Below are 20,946 nucleotides of genomic sequence, written 5' to 3'. Positions count from 1 at the left end.
CATGGTATTCATGAATATTAAAATTATAAATAGCAACTTGTAGCTTCTTTCATAAATATGTAAAAAATACCTTCTATCAGCAGAAGTGGTTTGGAAAAGCCCTCCCCGTTCAGGCTGTGTCTCAGATCTCTGGTCCAAAGCATGTTATAAACAGCTGGAAATGTGATTTCCTAATGGGAATTTCATGGGAATTTCCAGGGAACTATTATAATGAGGAGTATTTTCAGCCCTGCTTCTATATTATAATTATAATAGTTTTAATCTCTTGAGTACTGGGTAGAAGGAGATCCAGGTGACTGCTCCTCCATAAGTTGGGTGAGGCACTCATAGTGTGACTATTCTAACATCCAGCTTTAGGAACAAATGATCAGCTGGTGCGAATTAAAATGTAGCTCTGTTGGCTTCATGCAAGCTGTGAAAATCACCACCAGCTGCAGATGAGCTCCTGAGAATTTATCAACCACCTGAAAAATGAAGCAGTGTTTTATTCAGCTTGTGTCCTATTTCCATACATACTTTAACAAAGGAACACTGGAGTTCATCATCATGCTTCCGCTGAGATGCTAATGTCATTAATTAAATTTCTAAAGATGCTGTACTTCTGATTAGCTTGTAGCCTTGTGCTGTTGGTAACAAATCTCTTTCTGAGCAGAGAGTGGCTGCGATGCTTTTTGGAAGAAGAACCCTGCCACGAACCTCTGCTACCAGTTCAACGTGGCATCCGTGCTGTCGTGGCATGAGGCACGGGCTGCGTGCCAGATGCAAGGAGGAGATCTGCTCAGCATCACCAGCCTGGAAGAGCAGAGCTACATCAGTGAATTAAGCCGTGAGTACACAAAGCACACTGCTAACAGTGGATGTAGGCACACGCTTAGTGTGTTCCATGGGATTGCTGTCTTGGAAGGCTGTTGAATTTTGTTGTAGCCTTTGGAAAGGTGCAGAGTGCACTTTGAAGCAGGAGTCTTCTGTCCCCAGTGTGAGGATGGATTGTGCTCCTCTGGGAAATGGGTCGGCTTGACTTTATCTGGGGACCATGTAAGAAGCCTGTGGTTTGATTTCCATTTTGCCAGTGAAAGGCTTTGGAGTCTCTCCCATTGCTGCTGGCAAGGCTTTGTCACATAGCACACCTAAGTACCTGACAAAGTGAGAATGAAGGTAAGTTACAGCCTTAATAATCCAAGTTCAAAAGCAGTGGTATGTGTTACGTGAGGCTGTAATATTCTTAATTCCTGCTCGCACAGTGACTTTTATTCATATTTGCAGCTGTGGTTATGGACATGTGGGTTGTTAGGTGTTTGTTTTTGTTTTCTTTGAGAATTATAGAGATGTTTACCTTCTCAGCAGTGCACCATACTGTCATTTTATTCCTGCAAGGTTTCCTTTGCAAACTGTACTTCACCAAATCTGAAATACTGGAATATTCCTGCAGGGTTGAAATAAATTACCTTTATAGGGGGGGGGAAAAAAAAGCTTTGTTTTTATAAACAGATGGTATTCCCTCTTTGATAAGCTCCTTCGTGTCCTGCACGTAGAACGTCTCAGACCAGTTCTGCATAGTCCTCTGATGGCATTGCTTTTGTGGCTGTTTTGGTGTTGGTGAAGAGGACTCAGTGAAGGACCGGGCACTAAAACCATGTTGTGAAAGGCAGATTCAGGTTTCTTTCCCATTGCTTCCCATTATTGCTGGTTTTCAATTGCAGGATATAAGCTAACAGGAAGTTTTTAAAATAATTTCATTAGCTTTTTGATATGTATACAGTCTGTAGAGGGACTGGAAGTTGTTTGTTTTGTGTCTGACAGCAGGCTGAGACAGGCTGGCGTTTCTGTAGCTCGTGTTAGAGACGTAATATCTAAGGCCACCAACAGCTTACGTGGGGAGGGTTTGCAGGATGGGCAGTTGAAGGGATGCAGACCTTTTGAGTTTATCCCTCCTCAGCTGTGTTGATTAACAAACCGATAGACTTTTTCCAAGGACAGGAAAAAAAAATAAGTCTGAGCCTTCTGGAGAAAGTGTTAAACTTTGTTTTACTCTGATTGTAACAAGTCAGGACAGTGTATCTATGCCCATAGATATTTTAAAACATGGGGAATGTGTAAAGTGTCACTTTGTTTATTTTTTTCTGTTTCAGGGCAGTTAAACGCCACAGACATCGTGCTTTGGACAGGCCTGAATAGACTGGGAGAAGATACTGGTTGGCAGTGGTCAGATGGAGCGCCACTGATGTTTGTGAACTGGAGAGCAAGTATGAGATATTTCTGTTGGATTTGTTACAGCAGTGTAATTACAAGCTTTCTGTAATTGCAGCACAAGAGAGCTGTTAGCACAGCTACGTTTGAAAAGTGAATCAAGTGGACTAGTGTACCTCTCTTTTTGTAGACATATCTATTCATATTCATGAACTAAAGCCCATTCTAGGGATGTGGGTGGCATCCATGGAGATGCATTTATTCAAAGCGTTAATGATATAGTCCTGTCATTTGCTTTTAAGGGTATTTTTGAGATTCCAGCTGCATATTTAAAAACTATGTTCTAGCTGGTTGCGTGGAGGAAAGGAGTTTTAATTTGTTTACATGAACATGCTGTAATTAACACTAGCACATTAACATGAGCTTTGAGATTTGGTTTGCTGCATTTTGAAGTCTGTCGTCCAGCACATGTAACATTGACACCAGAACTGGATTTAGCCTCTCATCTGATAGCAGCAGGCAAGGAAAGATTGCCATATATATGTAAGCGGTGGTTAACGTTCAGTTGTCCATAGGGTTGGTGTAACACTCCTAGAAGTTTGGGTATGCAGGGCTGATTATGTACATTTGTTCAATAAGAATACAGCACCATTTTACAAGAACTGATTTTTTTTAATTGCATGCTTCTCAAAAAAAAAAATGCATTTGCAGATGTCTCTGATGACCGTTTTAGCGAAAATCATTGTGTGGTGATTAATTCAAAATTGAAGTACGGCTGGCAAAGTTACTTGTGTGAATCTGGATTGCCTTTTGTATGCAAGAAATACTTAAGTAAGACAGAGCATGAAACATTTGGTAAGTATCTCAATTTTAATGTGTCCTTTTTGTGAGTATGGATGGAGAACAAGAGGAAGCTACCTGAATATAAATTTATGAGAACAGTCTTAGCTGCAGTATAGGCTTGCTAGTTTAAGTTGAATGCCATTTACATTAACTGAAGTGGTAAGACGTTCTTCTGTTCAAGTGCAGTTCTGGGTAACATGTTAAGAGTCTTAAAACTGACAAATCACTTTAATATGCATGGCATTTAATTGGTTCCTTACATCATCAGAGGTTTACAGAATGCTTTCTCTTTATATTACAACAGGGCAACACTTCTGAGTTTAAAAATAGGCTTTCAGCTTAGAAGGGAATTAGTCCATTGCACACAGAAGATAAAGTAGCATAAATGCAGTTATTTTTATGACGTGCTATGCTTTTCATATACCAAAAAAGCAAAGTGTTTATGTAATGACTGTAAGGTGTATAGTATGTAGAATGTCTCAGATGCCCCTTCTGTGGGAAATTTAAATGCAATTTTGTATTTATTGGAATGTTAATTTCTGTTTTGATAAGAAAATTTAGATAGGTTGAACTTTTTTCCTGATAAATTATAAAAAAAAAAAGTTTCCCTACTTGTTTCAGATACCGAAAAGGGATTTACCAAACTCTTTGTAGGTATTGCCTATGAAAAAGCTTCAGCTGGTTTTGGATCAGGCCCAAAGGTAATAAGGCAGATAAAGAAAGTTTTTAATTGAATAACAGTTCTGTAACTGTGTTTGTACTAGTTCAGTGGCCTGAATGGTTGAGTCATAAAATAAGGTGGGAAAAAAATCAGTTTGCATTGTGGGTAGCGATCCGTAGACCATGTGTTATGTCCTTAAGATGACTCTGTTTTCAGCACCTGAAGATAAGAAAATAGTCTAATGCAGCACAACCTTTGTATTTCTGTCTAATATACTCTAACCTTGCATGGTTAATTAAAAGATACATGGAAGTATTATGCCACTCGTTGTGATGCCGGCTGGTACCCACACAATCGCAACTGCTATAGACTTCATAAAGAGGAGAAGAGCTGGAACGATGCTTTGATCTCGTGCCAAAGTGACAATAGCAGACTCATTAGTATATCCTCCATGGCAGATGCAGAGCTGCTCCGTAACTTGCTTGAACGTGGTGAGTTTTGAGAATTAGTTTAAAGTGTGCTATGTTTCTTGAAGTGTTTCTTCTGTGTAGCCATGTAAAGTTGTTGGCCTTGTAAGCCCAATATTATGTGTCACACCCAGATGAGGTTTACAAAAAAAAGTGTGATGTGTGCTTCTTCTAAGAGTCCTTAAAATGTAAGGCACAGCCTTCAATAAACATAGTAACAAAATGAACAAAAGCTCTTAGGTGCAACAGTGTGAAGAGTTTTGTTGTTGTAACAGTAGCAAATAAGTGTAAATATTTTGTGTCTCAAGCTGCCATCCCTGGCCATGAGTTGTAACTTCCTTGAGCTGGGGGCATAGTGACATGTTTTATCAACTCTGTCCCATCAGCTGTGGTTGCAAAGTGGTGCATTATACTGGAATTACTGGACATGATCACGCATTCTCCTCCCTCACACCACCCGTCCTCTCTGTTGTCCTGTTTGTCTTTTTTTGGGAGATTAACCACGAGTCGTCCTCCTCACCTCTGTTAGCACCCTCCATAGATACCAAACACCATTTTTTCCAGAAATGTCGTAGTAGATAGAATTAATTATTGTCAGCTTGCAGTCAGCTTCAAAATCTGTTGCTGGTGTTTCAGCCCTCCTTTATCCTTCTTTTCAGGAGAAGGGCTTATGTGCCTGAAAGCTCATCTGCTTTCACTAGCTATAGTAGCTAGTCAAGTAAGGCATTACGTCAAACCTCAAGACTCATCTTTCATGGATTACCAACCACTGTGGCTACAACTGAGCTCTCACTGGGACATAAAGCCATTGCTCAGAGAAAACATAAAGCTGAATGAGCCATGAAAGATTATGAAAAGAAATCCTTCCCTTCCATGTCAGGCTTTGTGCCCCATGCAAGCTTCAAGAGCATATGCTCTTGATTTGTATTTTTCTGTGTTTCAAAGCATATTATTGCATATGTTGATCTACTTTTGAAACCATTTAGTCTTCAAGGGAAGTAGGATATTATCTCATCAGTAAGGTTTCCTAAAGTTCATACAACTATTTCTTTTTTCATGAAATAAGATAATTCTTATTGAAATCCCATGAATAATTTCAATAGTGGTGTTGATATTACAGGAACAATAGGCATCATTTCTTCATCATTAAAATATGAAAAACTTATTCTTTTACAGAAAACGTAACTGAAACATGGATTGGGTTATACAGTAATAATACCCCAGTTGTTTTCAAGTGGTCAGATAGCACCCCAGTAAAGCTGTCCAACTGGCACAGCCAAGAACCTAATACCTTTCAAAGAACAGGACAACTCTGTGTTTCAGCACAAGGACCTGTAAGTTTTCTTTTCCTTTTGAAAGAACAAGACAGACACTCTTATTTCACCTCACAATAATTTATTTTCTCACTATGTATACTCTTGTAAACCATGACCTGCAGTATGACTTTGTCTTTTTATTCCTAATATATTCAAGCTGAAATAAAAATAACGTAGCCTTTAGAAACCAGTACATTTTGCTGTGCTGCTACACAGAAAAGTTAATTATTATTTTTGAGGTTGAATTAAAAAAAAATAAAATAAATTATATACGTAAAGCTTGCCAAATGGAAGCAAGCAAATATTCATAGGTATTTTGATAAAGACAAAGTAATTTAAAATCAAAGTGGTGTATAGTATAATTCATGACTAATTAGTTCCAGTTTTTAAAGCTTCAAGTTGATATTTTGAAAAATGTTCAACTGTGCTAACTCTGTGTTGCTGTCAACATTTATAACTTTCATGAAGCATCTTTCAAAAACAGGGAGTAGCATAGATCTACATAAAACTATAGATGTTGAGAGTGGTAAGACTGACTCCAAATCAGTCAGGTGTTGTAAGATTGGGAGTAACATTCAAATAAGCTTAGACTAGGCCCTGTTGAACCATGACAGGCAGCATTTTTCTTAATTTGGTCATAAATGTACTTTACTTTTACAATTTACAATACTTACATATGCTCAGACCTGATTTAAGTGGCACTATAATTCAGTTTTTCGGTAAAGTAAATTTTGTGAAAGCATGAAAGCTGTATCAAGAAGTGTTTTCTGTTGTTTCTCCAGCAGTAGGTCGAAGTTGCAATCTTGAATTCATAGATAAGAAAGCCAAAACAATTACAACAACCTGGTAAAGTCAGCTCTCATTTGAAGCAGAAAATGGTAAAAGCCTGGTTTTAGACACAAAAAACTATATTTTACTAATTTTACAAGTGTAAGCAAACAAATGAAAGCATAAAACACAGTAGTGGAAAAGAAGATTCAGAATTGGTACATGTCCAGTATTCCTAGATGTCTAAAAGTTGTATTATACAAATGCTGTAATATTTTGAATAAGGGCTGTTCAAAGATAAATGTTAATCTTAAAAAGAACTACAGTGGATGGGAAGGAGGTTCAGTATATGATTCTGAAAAGCATTCTGGCATGCCTATAGTTTTAGTTAATTAAAATGTATTACATCCCAAGGAGTGATTCAAAGAGACAAACTCCTTTGTGTGATTGTCAACAGGACTTTTCAGATCAGTGTTGGTAGAAGTAAGTGATCCATCTAAAGGTAAATAAAGGAATAGAGTGAGAAAAAATATTCTGTTGCTTGTTTCTATTAAAAAGTTAAAACAGGAAGAGAAGTTGTATAATCTAACATCTGTGTATTACATATGTATGAGAATGGGTATGTAGAGAACATACTTTTTTTTCCTCCCCCTCAGGAGGGACATTGGAAAGTTAAAAAATGTGAAGACGGATCTTTCTATGTTTGCAAAAAAGCAGGGGAATTTAATAATGTTTCTTCTGAGATGGAATCAAGTTGTCCAGAGGTAAGGGAGTTAATGTTTTTTTTTGTTTGTTTGTTTCAGAACCTTACTGATAAAACAGAATTATAAATAGAGGTGTAGAGTATACAGATGTCAGTGAGTAGACAGATAATTTTCGTTTTTCATACTGAAGACATGCAGGTTTTGCTAGGAAAAATCTCATTGTTTGCCTTAAAAATATGTAAACTAAAATGTAAGGTAAGATTAAAAGCTTTCTCCAAATGCCTCTCATGGTTCGTTGCATTGTCAGCAGTTGTGACCCAAGTTCCTATTTCTTTCTAGATCAAAAGTGAAAACCCTTTTGTACACCATCTGTGCAAATAATGGCTGTTATATGATGCCTCATCCCACACATGGTTTTCATACATTTAAAAGGAATGTCAGGGTGAAAAACAATCGGTTTCATTGACACAGAGAATGAACTCTTCCACTCATACATTAGCATTCCTTTTACTTTCAAGCAAAAACGGGAAGGAGCACAGCTAGCTACCTAATAGGACATTACAATATGTTTTCAGGCTTTTAGGCTTGACATTTTGCTAGTAATAGGTAACTCTTTAAAGTATGATTTTATTTGCCATTGCTTCCTTTCCCTATGTATACAACAGTGTAAACAACAAACTTGTGGAATTTATGTTCTTAAAATATTGTCATTCAAAACTCTGGAGAAGTTCTGTGAACCTCTTCTCCTTTTTCTATCTTTAGGTCATTTTCTTCCTTTTTTTTTTTTTTTTTTCTCATTTTTTTTTGCCTCTTTTCATAGTTCAGTTAAATTGTAAGAAGGTGGAAGCTAAACTGTCCGGAGCCGGATGCTGTTTTTCCCCAGATGTATAGCGTTCTGGTCATATCATTACTGCTTTGTTCCAGGTTAAAATTTCCAAAAGTTTAGGATGATTGATTCATTTGGACCAATGTATTTTATCACTCAAGAATGCCATGTGTTAAAAGTGTTAAGAAAAGTTTGTTAAAGTCCTGACCATGTGAAAAAATGTGCTGAGCATCAGGACTTCCAGTTGTAGTTAGGAGCTGACAGCACTTGAACTTTGGGTACCGCACAGGACTGAGATTTAAAAGTCATGGGTTTTAAGTAGTTTGGTATGCTCTGGCAAGCTTCCTGTTCAGGATAAATTTCTGCTTGTTAATGTTTCATACCCTCTAGAAATACATGTACATAGTGAATGCTCTTACAGTCTGTTGATTTCTATAGATTCTTTTCTTTCTGACACGAAAGAGTCATATTTATTTAATCAAGGTAAATCAGTTCTAAGCTTTCTGAAAGTTGCCTTTTATTTCAGACATTTTGTCTTAACAATACTCTTTTAATATTCAATATATATATTCTTGTTACTTGTCAACCTAGTTTTCTAGGGCTAGCTCTTTATTTCATACAGTTACACTTTTTTTCTTTTTTTTTTTTCTGTTGCTAATCTACCCTAAATGTATAGAGTACCTATTGGTGTTTCTCACATTTGATCTTTTGCTTCGTTAACCTGTTACTGTCATTCATGTGTGATGGTTGATAGACTCAGGGAGCTTTGGCCTTGGGCATAATTATTTATTTTTACAAAGCTTTATAGTCTTATCTGTTATTACTGAGCTTTTATCTCATGTTGATTTTATGACTTGTGAATTGGATGAACTAGTCCTTAAAATTCTCTGTGGTTCTGCTGAGTGAAGTTTTTGCAATATCAAGTTACGGCAGAAACCTACACTTCTGTCTTTTGAAAACACAAGAAGTGTTAAGAACTTTTTTCCCTTAGCAGGTCAACTCTTCTTTTTTCCTAGTTGGCAGGCTATTAGTGACAATAAACATTATATTGCAAAGGTCACATTCTCTATGCGGTTTTCCCCAAAACTGAAATAACAGCTTTAGACATTTTCTTTAAATCAGCTTTTGAAACAGGCGGTGGAGTTGTCAGCTGTTTGATAAGTGAGTTGGGAGTTTCTGTGTACAGAACTGACAATATTGGTACTGGTAACTTTCTTCAGTCTTCTACACTTCAATTAGTGCATTAAAAGATAACAGTATAGTACTAAATCAAGCATTTGTCTGTGTGGATGGTGTAGCAGGAGAGAACTGCACTTTTGAGAAGAGAATTGCTATTAAAGCTATAAAACCTCGTAAAGAGATGGACAACTGCTCAGAATAAGGGTCCATCCAGGTCATGCTCTGTTTCCCAGCAGTGGCCACAAGCAATGTCTGGGGAAGAGCAGAAAAGGGCAAATGTGGGTAACACATCCCCCAATTTCCCTTGACCTCCGACCATTCAGGGTATTTCCAGAGCCTTTTATGATTTGTGTATCTAAGAGCTCACACTGTTTTTCCCCTCCAAGTGCTTGTCCAATTTTCTCTTGAACTCATTCTAATTCTTTGAGTTTACATTACTTACTGATATCTATAAATCTGCTACCCTTTGTGTGGAAAAACACTATCTTCCACATTGAATCCACCTCCTGCTTACTCAGCTTTGTTTGTTATCCCCAAAGTCTCCTGTTGGGGTAGTCACACCTGCCTCCATGGCACTCCTGGTTTTGTAGATGTGTGCAGTACCTTCCTTAAGGCATCACTTCTCCAGACTGAAGAGACCCAACCTACTTGGTTATTATTTATGTGGAAGCAATCACATGTTTGGTCATCCTTGTTGCCCTTATTTTCTAACATCCTTTTTTGAGATTGGGGGCTGCAACTCCAAAAAATGAGAAAAAAAGAATTTTAAAGGACATGTTTGCTTTCTCTGTTCTCTCCACCCTTCTAATTCTTAATATTTGTTCTGACTCACTGACTAAGCTGGTGTTTCCATGGAAGGTAACCCCCAAATCTCATTCCTGTCTGGTAGGAGCAAGGTAGGTGTCCCTCACAGCACAAATGAAATGATTCGGTGGGGACAGGAGAGGTCCCCATAATACATCACATCATATTTGACTGCACCGAATACCATTTGGTTGACTGATTACTTAGCCTTTAAAGTTTGGAATTTCTCAACCCGTGTTTGCCCTCAATGCAAACTTACCATCATCTAGTTACTCCACGGTTATTATTATTTTTAATAAAGATTAGTGTCAAATTTCTTTCCTCCAGACTTAAGGCACCAAGAAAGCTTTCAGAGGAAGGTTATGAGGTGCCATTTGTTCCCAATTAAAATTTCCAAGAGGTTAGAATGATTGTGTTTACTTAATTTCATGCAATTCACTTGATCACTGGAGGACTCCAGCTGAAGGGAACCAGAGCTTTGCTGTTTCTCACCTGCCCTCCCACGGAGCGCTTGGGTGGCTGTGGGCCAGGCTGGGTGATTTGTTGCTCTGACTGTTTGTATGACAGCCTCTCCCACAGTTAATTCGATTTCTGACCTCTCTACCCTGCCAAAAAGGACAGAGAAGTGGTAATGAGAAGGGGAAATTTGTTGAGTGACTAAACATGCCAAGAGCTGAACAAGGAAGAAATGCACTTGAGCATGCTGTGTGAAGGAGGAGGCCTTGTGTCACCATAGCTATTTTTTTAAAAAAGCTTTTTCTGTAGTTGCCAGGAATGATGTAGAGGAGCTTTTTAGTCAATACTTTAAACCTCTTCCACCCCCAAATCCCAGAGTTTACATACATATTTCAATTTACACTTGAAGACAAAGGGCATAGGTAATGCTTTTTTTTTTTTTTTTTTTTTTTTTTTAAGCAACTTAACTGAATTTAACAGGGCAATGTTTACCTTGCACTTCAGATATTCAATATCAGGAATGAGCTACCACAGCTATAAACCAGAGTGCTACTACATGCTTCGTGCCAAAAAGCTTGGCATACACCCCCAGACTAAGTCAGTAAATCAATGTTCAAAGTATAAAATGCAAACAGAAGTAGTGTGTGGAGGGAGTGCCTTTAAGTTGCCCATATCTTCGTCCTGCCCATGAAAGATGTTACCGCCTGTGTGTATTTAGCCAGTTTTCGCACAGTTTAAGGATTTCAACTTTATTTCATTAAATTCACCCACCCTTTCAGTGACCTTTTGAGGGTAAGTGTTCTGGAGCCACAGTGGAAAGGAAGAGGGCTGTAGGGTCACAAGTGATGAACAGACAGAAACAACAAAAGGGGATCAAGTTTTTAACAGCAATATAATAATCTATAAAACAATGTTCATTTCTTTAAAGGGATGGGAAAGACATGGTGGATATTGTTACAAAATCGACAGTACCCCTCGAAGTTTTGAACATGCTTCCAGTGGTTATTTCTGCCCATCTGCACTTGTATCAGTAACAAACAGGTAGTTAATCCTATCAGACAGTGTGAAGATGCTTCTAACAAGAGCTATTCTAACTTCAGAAAGCATTGCATGGCAAAAGATATTACTATTATGAAATATTGTTTGTGTGAGAGTTGAGCATAATTACTAACATTGGTGAGAATAAAGGTTTGTTCTGCTTTATTTTTTAATTGAAAATAATTTTAGTAAAAAGCAGTTGTTAGTCTACTTTAGATGTATAGCAATGTGCACACGTGAGCATGCAGGAATCTAAACAAAGCACTTTATACAAAGGTATGTAACATCTTTAAGAAATTTTATCAGTGTACTTGGAAGCTATACTGAAAAATGACAGTGCGTTTAACTTTTGTGATCAAAATCTTTAAGATTTTAATCCAAATTAATTACTGTTTTATAAATGTTTTTATTTAGTTTTACATTTTACATGAATCCTCAGCAAACCCAGGGGAGAGCGTATATGTTTGAAGAGCATCTGACCTCTGTCTTCCTTTTTTTTCTATCTACCTATATTCCAGCCTCAGCAAAGCCTTCTTCTCCTCAGATGTCCAGATGCTTGGATTTTCTCTGGTCTGTTTATGACTTACCCTATATGTTGGATTCCAATTAGTTTGACATACTGCTATTTCAAATAGATATATATTATGCATGCTTTAATCTACACATATTTGTTTTTTAAAAAAATCACAACAGTAACAACAAAAACAAACAAAAAAGCCTTAAAGAGGAAATCTTCCATCCCTTTAGGACTCTGGGGAAGCACTGTGACCACTCATAATCAGATGTGCGATAGCTAGAAACTTCAGGAAAACATGGGCTACCCAACATAAGGTTTTAAATTAATGGAAATTTGGCCTGCTAGGTGATTTCAGGGTTGTGCAAAATAAATACGATGGTATACTGCAATGCAGCAATAATTCTTACTAAGAGAATAAAGGAAAAATTCTGGGCAGCTGAGTGTTTACAACTTAAACTTGAAAGGGAGCTAAGGGCATGCTGCACATCACTGGAAGCATGTGTTCTATGTTTTTCTCTTTACTTGTTTTTATTTTATTTTTGCTGGGTGTAGCCATCACTGTTTATTACGTTAGTTTCCAGTTCCAATGTTGGAGCAACAAAGGAAGCTAGGTTAGCTTAAATTTTAATTACTGCTTAGCTTTGTTGCTCTGATGTGACAAATGTAAAAACTTCTCAGTGTGTTGATCCTGAAACATTCATCAAAATTATATTGGATAGAAAGAGTTGATGTAAGAAGAGAACATGCAAAGGAAATGAAAAATAAATAAAGAAGTTCTCAGTCATTCAGTGTTACAGGTACATTCAGGTTTTTACATTAACATCATTCTTACTGTATTTAGCAGTTCTTTTCACAATCTGGAGGAAAAAAATAGAAAAGTTTTATAAGTCTTTATCAAGCTGAGAACTTTAACATGTATATTTTCATAATCTGATTAAATGTGCTTATAAACTAAAACATTTTTGTATAATGCTATACCAATTATATCTGAATAAATTACATTGAAGTGACAAGGGGTTGCTGTATGCAACCATTATTGCTTGAAAAAAATCTGAATGTCTCATCTAAGTTTCTAAATGAATAAATTTCAGAAGGAAAAACTAATTGCTTCTGCAGTCAAAACAGCTTGGAACAGCTGGTGCTTTGAATCCTTCAGCTCTGATTTTTAGTGCCATTTTGTGTGTCCAGTTCTAATAAGATACTTCTGTGCTAAAGCTTTTGCTTTTCTTTATTCTGTATCTTTTTGTGACCCTACTATCTTTTCTACTTTAAAGACTTCCTTACTTTTATCTGTTCATCATGAATATATTCTGTTTTAACATTTTGTAGCATAAGCATTGAGAGATTTCAATGTATGGTTCCTTGAATGTGCACAAATGCTGGAGAGCAAAAAATAAAAAGGAAGAAGAAGGAGGAAAAAATATGCTTGCTTTATACTACAGAGTTTTGTGTGAAATTTACCACAGAATTCTGTAAAGAAAATTAAATACATTTTAGATATTTTTCTATTCTTGGGTGATTACATTTTTTCATGATGCCTACTTGCCACAACACCAATTGACCTATATTCTAACAAGCTTTTTGTCCTGATCATTTTGTTAAGGTTTGAACAAGCTTTTATCACCAGCATGATCCATAGCATGGTAAAATCTGAGAGAACTTATTTTTGGATAGGTCTGCAAGACCTTAATAACACAGGAGAATACTTTTGGCTAACAACAGATGGGAAGAATCACTCTGTGAGCTACGCAAACTGGAACAAGCATCAGCCACGTGAGTAATGCACTGATTTAAAAACAAAAGCAAAACACAAATCAAAACAAAAAAATTACTTGTGGGGAGCAAAAAACTCTCACTACACATGGTTTGCCATTTTGGCATTTTATATGAAGAAGAGAGTATCGATTGTCTTACATACATTTCTGACAATAAGGACACTGTGTGGAGGTTTTTTTTTTCTTCTTCCTCTTCAGTTTGCTGATACTTAGTTTGCTTGTTTGATTTTTTTTTTTTTTGCTTTATAGTAATACAAAGGAAAACATTACAGGAAAATAGAAATGAAAAAATTAAATAGCAGGTTAATGTACAGAACATTTGAACATTCAAATATGACCACCAATGTTGTTGCCAAGCTTTTGACTCTTTAGATGACTAGAATTTAAGTTCTTCATCTTTTGAAGCATAAACCTCTTAAAGATACCTGAGGAGACATGAAAATAAATATATGCCATTTCACTAATTTCTTCCAAGTTTTTGACTCTACATTTATTGCTTTACTACTGCAGTTTGTTAAAGTACTATTTTCAGTCACATTTTATCTCCTGCTTTTTGTGAAAGGAATCCTTTGTTCATTTTGCAAGCTCAAGTCAGCCAAGACAGGCTTACAACCTGGTCACTGACCAGAGAACTTGCTAGCTTTGTAATCCCATCAAGGTTTTATATAGAACCGGATGCCAATAAAACAGACATTTCACCAAAAATTCACAAAATTCCAGTGCTTTATTCCAGCACTCAATGCTTACTTCTGTGCTTTAGGTCATTCTGGAGGATGCGTGGCAATGCGCGGAGAGAACCCTGTTGGTTATTGGGAGGTAAAAAGCTGTAGGAATTTCAAAGCAATGTCATTGTGCAAGCAAAAAATCAATTCCTATGAAGAACCTGAACTTACTTTTCAAAGACATCTGAGTTCCTGCTACTTTGGATGGGAGTCTGAAGCCAACCTATTCAACTGCTACAAGGTAAGTGGCAAACTTGAATTCAGTTTCTCAGATTCTGCATCAGTGTAGGAAAAAACTATTCCAAAAATATTTAGATAAAACATTTCTTCTACCTAACTGTTACCATCCTTCACTGCATTTTAAAGTGAATAAAGGTCTTTAAGACTTCAATTGGAACTATGTTAGAAATGTGTAAGACTTTATTATAGGAAAAACTGCAAATAATATTTGATTTTTATGGGCTTCTGAAACAACTTGCTCTCCAAAATCAACTGCATTTATGAGAGTGTTTATTTTATTGCAGATATTTCACAGTGAAAAAGTTCTGATGAAAAGAACATGGGATGAAGCAGAAACATTATGCCAAGATTTTGGAGCACATCTTGCTAGTTTTTCCCATATCTATGAAGAGACGTTTCTAAACAATTTGTTATATACAATTTTTGATAGGTAAGTACACTTTATTAACATCAACAAGGTTTATTTTAAATGTATTAATCTGTAAAAATAATGTGTGATTTAAGGCCTTCCGTGCTCTTTAATAGTATCTAAGGAAGTCTCTACTCTTGACTCATGAATTTAGAAATGGGTGAAAAGTGTAATACCAACACTGTAATGTGATTGTTTTTGAAGATGATCTTTGTAGTAGGTGTCAAATGACTATTAATGTCAGTGTCTTGTGAGTAATGTTCCCTGTAGAACTGAAGGTTCTGCAATTTGATCCTACTTTAAACATTTTCTTCTTTAAAATACAACCTGACATTTTAGAAACAAAACTAGATACTAAAATATAAATACATGTAATACAGTATGATACGTTGAGATAAAGAAATGGATGAGTATTTGCACTAATTGAAAAATAATCTGTGAAATAGCTAAGGAAAAAGCGTGTAAGAAGTATTTTTCTGCTCTCATCACAGGACAGAAGAAAGACAATTCTGGATTGGATTTAATAAAAGAAACCCACTTTCTGGAGGGACGTGGCAGTGGTCTGACAGAACACCTGTAAATACACATATACTATATATTTCAGAAACCTCTCAAGTAATACCTGTGCATCAGTTCCCCAAAATAAGCCGTGTGAACTGACAAATGTTGGCCAGGAAAGTTCTGCTTTTTTCACAACCACATACTACATTTAAAATAATTGTTACAGTAGGATTAACATTATACTACTATTAAAACAGCCTGTGCAAAAGGGTTGTACAACTGCAAAAGGAATTTAGTAGAATTATAAAGTTTTGTGGATGTGTGCTTTCCTGCAAAGCATGTTGTGGTTAGCCCAGGATATGTCACACTGCATTGTAAAAGATTTCTGAACAAGCATGTGGATTTTGGAGTACACAGAAGGGTCAGTTTTTGAACTGTAATTAGTTTTCAGCCGTAAGGAACGGTGCCAGCTCTGCCGTCACTACTTAAGTAATTGCAGAATACGAGTGCAAAGTTCAGTCATGTAAGGTGCTGAACCAAAGCAAAGGCTGTTGGGCTTGGACGACCACTGCTAATCACAGAATCCTAGAATATCCCGAGTTGGAAGGGACCCACAAGGATCACTGAGTCCAACTCCTGGTTCTACACAGCACCACCCAAAATCAAACTGTATGTCTGAGAATGTTGTCCAAATGCTTCTGGGCAAGCTTGGGGCCATGACCACTTCCCTGGGGATACTGTTCCAGTGCCATGTCAAAAACTGTTAGGTTTCATAGCTCTGCAATTTCTTTTACAAAGGTGGAGTCTGATTTAAGATAGGAAATTGAACAGGACATTGCAAGAAAATTAGTATGGATCCCATTTTTAATATTATACCACCATAACTTAGGTAATCCTCTAGTTCCCTAGTCTGGAAGTTACTTCTTCATGAAGCACATCTCCATATCCTTCCTTTTTTTTTCCCATTATAATTTTGAAATGCTTTATCTTGAATTTTCCCTTAAAAATAATGTCTGTGCTGTTTACAGGTTGTGTCTTCATTTTTGGAGAGCAAATATGTTGAAGATGATTCAAGAAACTGTGGTGTGTTCAAAGTAAATAAAACAGTCTTTCCTGCTCACTGCAATGAAAAACGTGAATGGATATGCAAAATACCAAAAGGTGAAATTTTAATTAACACACATTGCATATTACACCCTTGACTTGTAATTCGGAGGAGAGAAGAAAAAATATCTAAAAGACTGTTTTTTGTCCAAATCTCCCTATAGGTATTATGCATGAAAACATGGCAAAGCTGCATGCAGCCATTAGGGTTTGTTGGCCAGTTACAAAGACTTATCTGTGCAGGCAGGTTAAAAATGGGTAGCAATGATTAGTATTTAGTTAGCAGGAGTTAACCAAAGTCCTGATGTATAAAAGTTGCTAAAAATGCTAAGATTGCTAGGTGTAGCAATTTTTTTTCTTTTTTTTTGTCCCTGGACAGGAATAGCAACATTCTTCATCATTTTGATTAAATTCTCACCATGTGGAGAAAGTAATTTCAGTGCAGTATCTCTTCTCATTCTTAATCTGATTTTAATTTATTTATGTATTTTTGCAGGTGTTAAACCAAAGAACCCAGATTGGTACATAGCTGGTATGAAAACCTTTTTTTTTTTTTTTTAATTTTTTGTCACGTCTTGAAATATTATCATTAAAAAGTGTAATTTAAGCTGTTGGTAAAAATAAATAACTAAACTGTTTTAAGTTAAAAATTTAAATTATGTAACCTTGTAGGAACTTCTGGTTGCTACAGAAGAACATGTGCTGCTCTTTCGGTTAAGAACACTGAAACGTAAGATCCTACTTAGGTTAGATAAAAATATTGCTGGTATTACACACGTGAATTTGATATCCTCTCAATAACATTAAAATTGCCTTTTTGCAAAGTCCAGACAACCCTGTTAATATTGCTGTGTTAACACAGGATATAATATAAAGCCGAAAATTGCTAATTATCCATTCGTTGTCATAATTTGATCTGTCAAATACGGTTCTGCTGCTAGTTGTGGAATATTGTCCCGTGACAGGTGGCTGGAAGTAGGCCACGTGAGTTGCAAAGAACGTGAATTCCAGTGAGGTTTTATGCCTGCACAGCTCTCGCTCTTCTGCTCGTTTTCTAGAACTACCATGGTCGTATTACCAAGGAGCAGAGTATCTTTTCCACGTAAATCCTACGGACTGGGACACCTATGAGTTTATCTGTGGCTGGCTTCGTAGTGGAATGGCAACAATAAATTCTTCTGGTGAACAAGCATTTATTGAAAATAAAATTAAGAAGGTAACAAAGACTATAATTTTAACAAATAAATGCTCTCCCTGTTTTTTTTTTTACTAGTTATTTTCTGTTGCATATTTTGGAAAGTCTAATTGCCTATTACTTCAGGTAGAATCCAAAAGACATTTTACTTCAGAAATAATTTTCTGGCTGTCTTTATTTTTCACATCCCTCCTTGGGGCCCTGCTTAGCTAAAGAAGTCAGTGACATTTCAGAATCTGCATAATCATTGTGCTAATGAGCAGGTCTGTCTCCCTCAAGAGTTGTAAAAGGATCAAAAAACAGTTGTCTGTCCCAAAGTTATGAAAGTAATTAGGTAGACATGAATTCGTGTAAGAGAAAGACGTCTCACATGCATGTCCCACTTATCTTTTTCTGCTTCCACCCCTCTGCGACCAAGGGGATGCAGATACTAGCACAGCTGAGCTGAGTTCATGTTTGCCCCTCATGGCTCCTCAGTTGTTCATGTGCCAGTTCTGCACCCAGATGATTGCTCCTGATCCCACGCAGCTTCATAATTGCAGTTCGTTCCCATTCAGTGACTGGCAGCTGGTCTGGGAGCAGCAGTGCTGTGGGACACCTCAGTGTCCCATTATATATAGATATTTTATATATATATATATATATATATATATATATTAGCATGAGATGGGCAGTACATCCAGACGTTTGAAACAGTCTTCATGGTTTGAATCTTTGACACCGTGATTGGAAAGATTAATCCTGGGCAGTGCTGGCCAAAGTGTTTCCTGAGTTCAGAGTACTGATTTCCCTGCACCTTAATCTAGTCTAGAGCTTCAAACCCTTGTTATGGGTTCTTACGACCTTGGAAAATACATCAGTTTTTCCTCTGTGTATGTCACCTTGGGCAACATTCCCCTATTTCTGAAGCTTTGTATGGTCTCTCCTGAATAAGACCCCTTTAATACTGGACATATTTATATGGAAAAAGACACCTGGCTCTAAATTCCTCTCTGTAGGAAAGCAGAATTTCTGTAGAGCTACAGTGAGGTAACACAAGTTGAGAAATAACTGCAGAAGCAGATGAATTTCCAAGAAACAGTGTGTTTTCTTTTAGGTGTTCTCAGTAAAATGAAAGAAGGAAAATACAAAAAAAACTCCTCATATAATAACTGAAAAACTGTCTGCCTTACTGAAGGCAAAATCCTTAAGTTGTAATGTAAAGGGATAGCAAAGCGTAATCAGTAGAACAACAACTAGTGCTGAGCCAGAAAAGCTCTCGACTTATGCCTATGTAGTTTTGCTTGCGTTATGTACAGCCTTCGCTGCTTTTAACATAAAATAAAAACACAAGGACGGTTGTTCTCTAGTAGGATGGTATTTTAAGTTTCTAGTGAGTTATGTGTCATTTTTGTCTTTTGCTAAAGTGATTTTGTATCAAGACATCTAAACCAGCAGTTCATGGCAGAAATAGCTTACTGTGGAAGAGCAGCATAACTTGATATAGCTGTCTTCATCCATGTCTACTAGAGACTACTGTGCTGTCATGAAATTACTGTCCTATCTAAAACTGTATGCTTGTGACTTCAAAAATGACAAAGCTGTAAAAAAAGATGTATTTTTCCAACTTAACATCACTTAAAATGGCTAACCAGGATGCTTCTTTAAAGTCATATTTACTTACAAGAGATCTTTCAAAAGCAGCTTCATAACTGAAGTAGTGGATATCGTAGCATTTGATGGTGAGAATGCCAAGTTTACGCCATTTGCATTTGAAATTGGGTTAACTTCAAGCTTCATTTCAGAATATGACAGATTGAGCTATTTTAAAACCTGCTGCCTTTGGCTAAACTTTTGCAATACAGCCAGGTGTGTCCTTAAATGCTTGTAACTGATTTTCTGTGGAAGCAGGAGTAAGGATGGCAATCACTAAAATAATAATGAGGAGTCTGGATAGAATTTGTATGTGCTATTAGAAAACTTTGTAACGATTTCTTCACACAGGATTTAAAATCACATTTTTCACTACTGTAAAAATTGTGATGTATGCTAAGTGCTATGATTAGAAAGCTGAACTCAGGGCCTAGTCAATATCAAACCAGACAGCATTACTTAGAACCTGTTCTTTGTCCAAAATGTTGATTTTTATTTTTTTTAATTTGATATTGCTATATATGCTGTTAGCTTATGAAATCCTAACTAACTCTAAGGGCTGTATGGCTGCCAAAATACACAGGGCACTTAAATTCTTTCTGGAGAAAAAGTAATGCTTCCAAATGGCCAGATAACATTTACAGTGCCCTGTAACATTCATAACCTTTTTTTTTTTTCCTTATTGACTTTCCCATTGACCCCCAAACCGTGATTCTTTGACTGATCTTGAAAGTGAAGGCTTCTTCATAGTTTAAATCAGAATCAAGTTGGCACAGCAGTAATAAGTGGTTGTTTGAATTACATTATTTCTGTGAATTATCTATAATACTTTGCCATTTAGGACTGGAAGTCTAGAACCTTTCATGAGCATAACAATCAGTCTAAAAAGCGTGTTTATGAATCCATTGTATGAGCTATAAGAAGTAATGTAAATGCTCTTAGAAAGCATACTGGAAACATCAGGTCTATCTAATGCTCAGAGGAAATATTTGTACTTTACTAAAAATAGATAATTACTTAAGTTATAGTTTTGAACCAAGACTACAGTAATTGCCAGGGCAGATAGGCTGTAAATTCCTTAAATTGACAACCTAGTTACATCAGCAGTCCAGTGGAAACGGGACTAAATCATGCTTTACTTAGACGAATAACCTTGCTGAAGGCAGGCAGAAGTAGTCCCAATAAATTCACACAGGCAGGGTTCAGCACCTGTTTTTCCATCTGAACCCAAAAGGAGATGCTATTTGCCTGAATACAAACAGGGTCTGGTTTTAGGAGTTTGTTAATGCTTTGATAAGAGGGCAACAACAGTTAAACATATGGCAAAACATTTTTTATTTTTTTTGTAGCTATCGAATAGTGATGTTCACTGGTGGATTGGATTGCACGCAGAAAATGCCAGCAATGAATTTCGGTAAGCGTGTGCTTCAGCTGCTCTGATTTGTACTTGGCATGTCTTGTTTACAAGCTGCCGTTCAGTTTGATGGACTAAAACTGTTTGATGACTGAGTGGGATATTCAAGAGACAACTTCGGCTTTCATGTAAATACCATTCAGAATACATTACCCTTCATTTATTTCCATGTTACAGTATTTCTTCTG

At 36.6% G+C, this 20,946-nt stretch overlaps 1 protein-coding gene across 3 annotated transcripts in view; it reads left to right on the top strand.

Moving 5' to 3' along the window:
- Positions 1–20,946, top strand: part of PLA2R1 (phospholipase A2 receptor 1) — a 43,424-nt gene that overhangs the window by 8,643 nt on the left and 13,835 nt on the right. For all 3 annotated transcript variants that reach the window (XM_072040377.1, XM_072040376.1, NM_001310830.1), the window contains 15 exon segments: positions 653–826; positions 2,130–2,243; positions 2,899–3,042; positions 3,994–4,182; positions 5,335–5,492; positions 6,899–7,006; positions 11,140–11,252; positions 13,370–13,539; positions 14,302–14,504; positions 14,788–14,933; positions 15,404–15,488; positions 16,442–16,574; positions 17,014–17,049; positions 17,576–17,733; positions 20,694–20,758. In XM_072040377.1, the coding sequence (XP_071896478.1) occupies positions 653–826; positions 2,130–2,243; positions 2,899–3,042; positions 3,994–4,182; positions 5,335–5,492; positions 6,899–7,006; positions 11,140–11,252; positions 13,370–13,539; positions 14,302–14,504; positions 14,788–14,933; positions 15,404–15,488; positions 16,442–16,574; positions 17,014–17,049; positions 17,576–17,733; positions 20,694–20,758 (1,996 nt within the window).

This window comes from Anas platyrhynchos, chromosome 7, assembly GCF_047663525.1.
Source record: "Anas platyrhynchos isolate ZD024472 breed Pekin duck chromosome 7, IASCAAS_PekinDuck_T2T, whole genome shotgun sequence".
NCBI classification, from domain to species: Eukaryota; Metazoa; Chordata; class Aves; order Anseriformes; family Anatidae; genus Anas; species Anas platyrhynchos.
The sequence above is the reverse complement of the archived record's forward strand: the minus strand, read 5'-3'. Positions and strand labels throughout refer to the sequence as shown.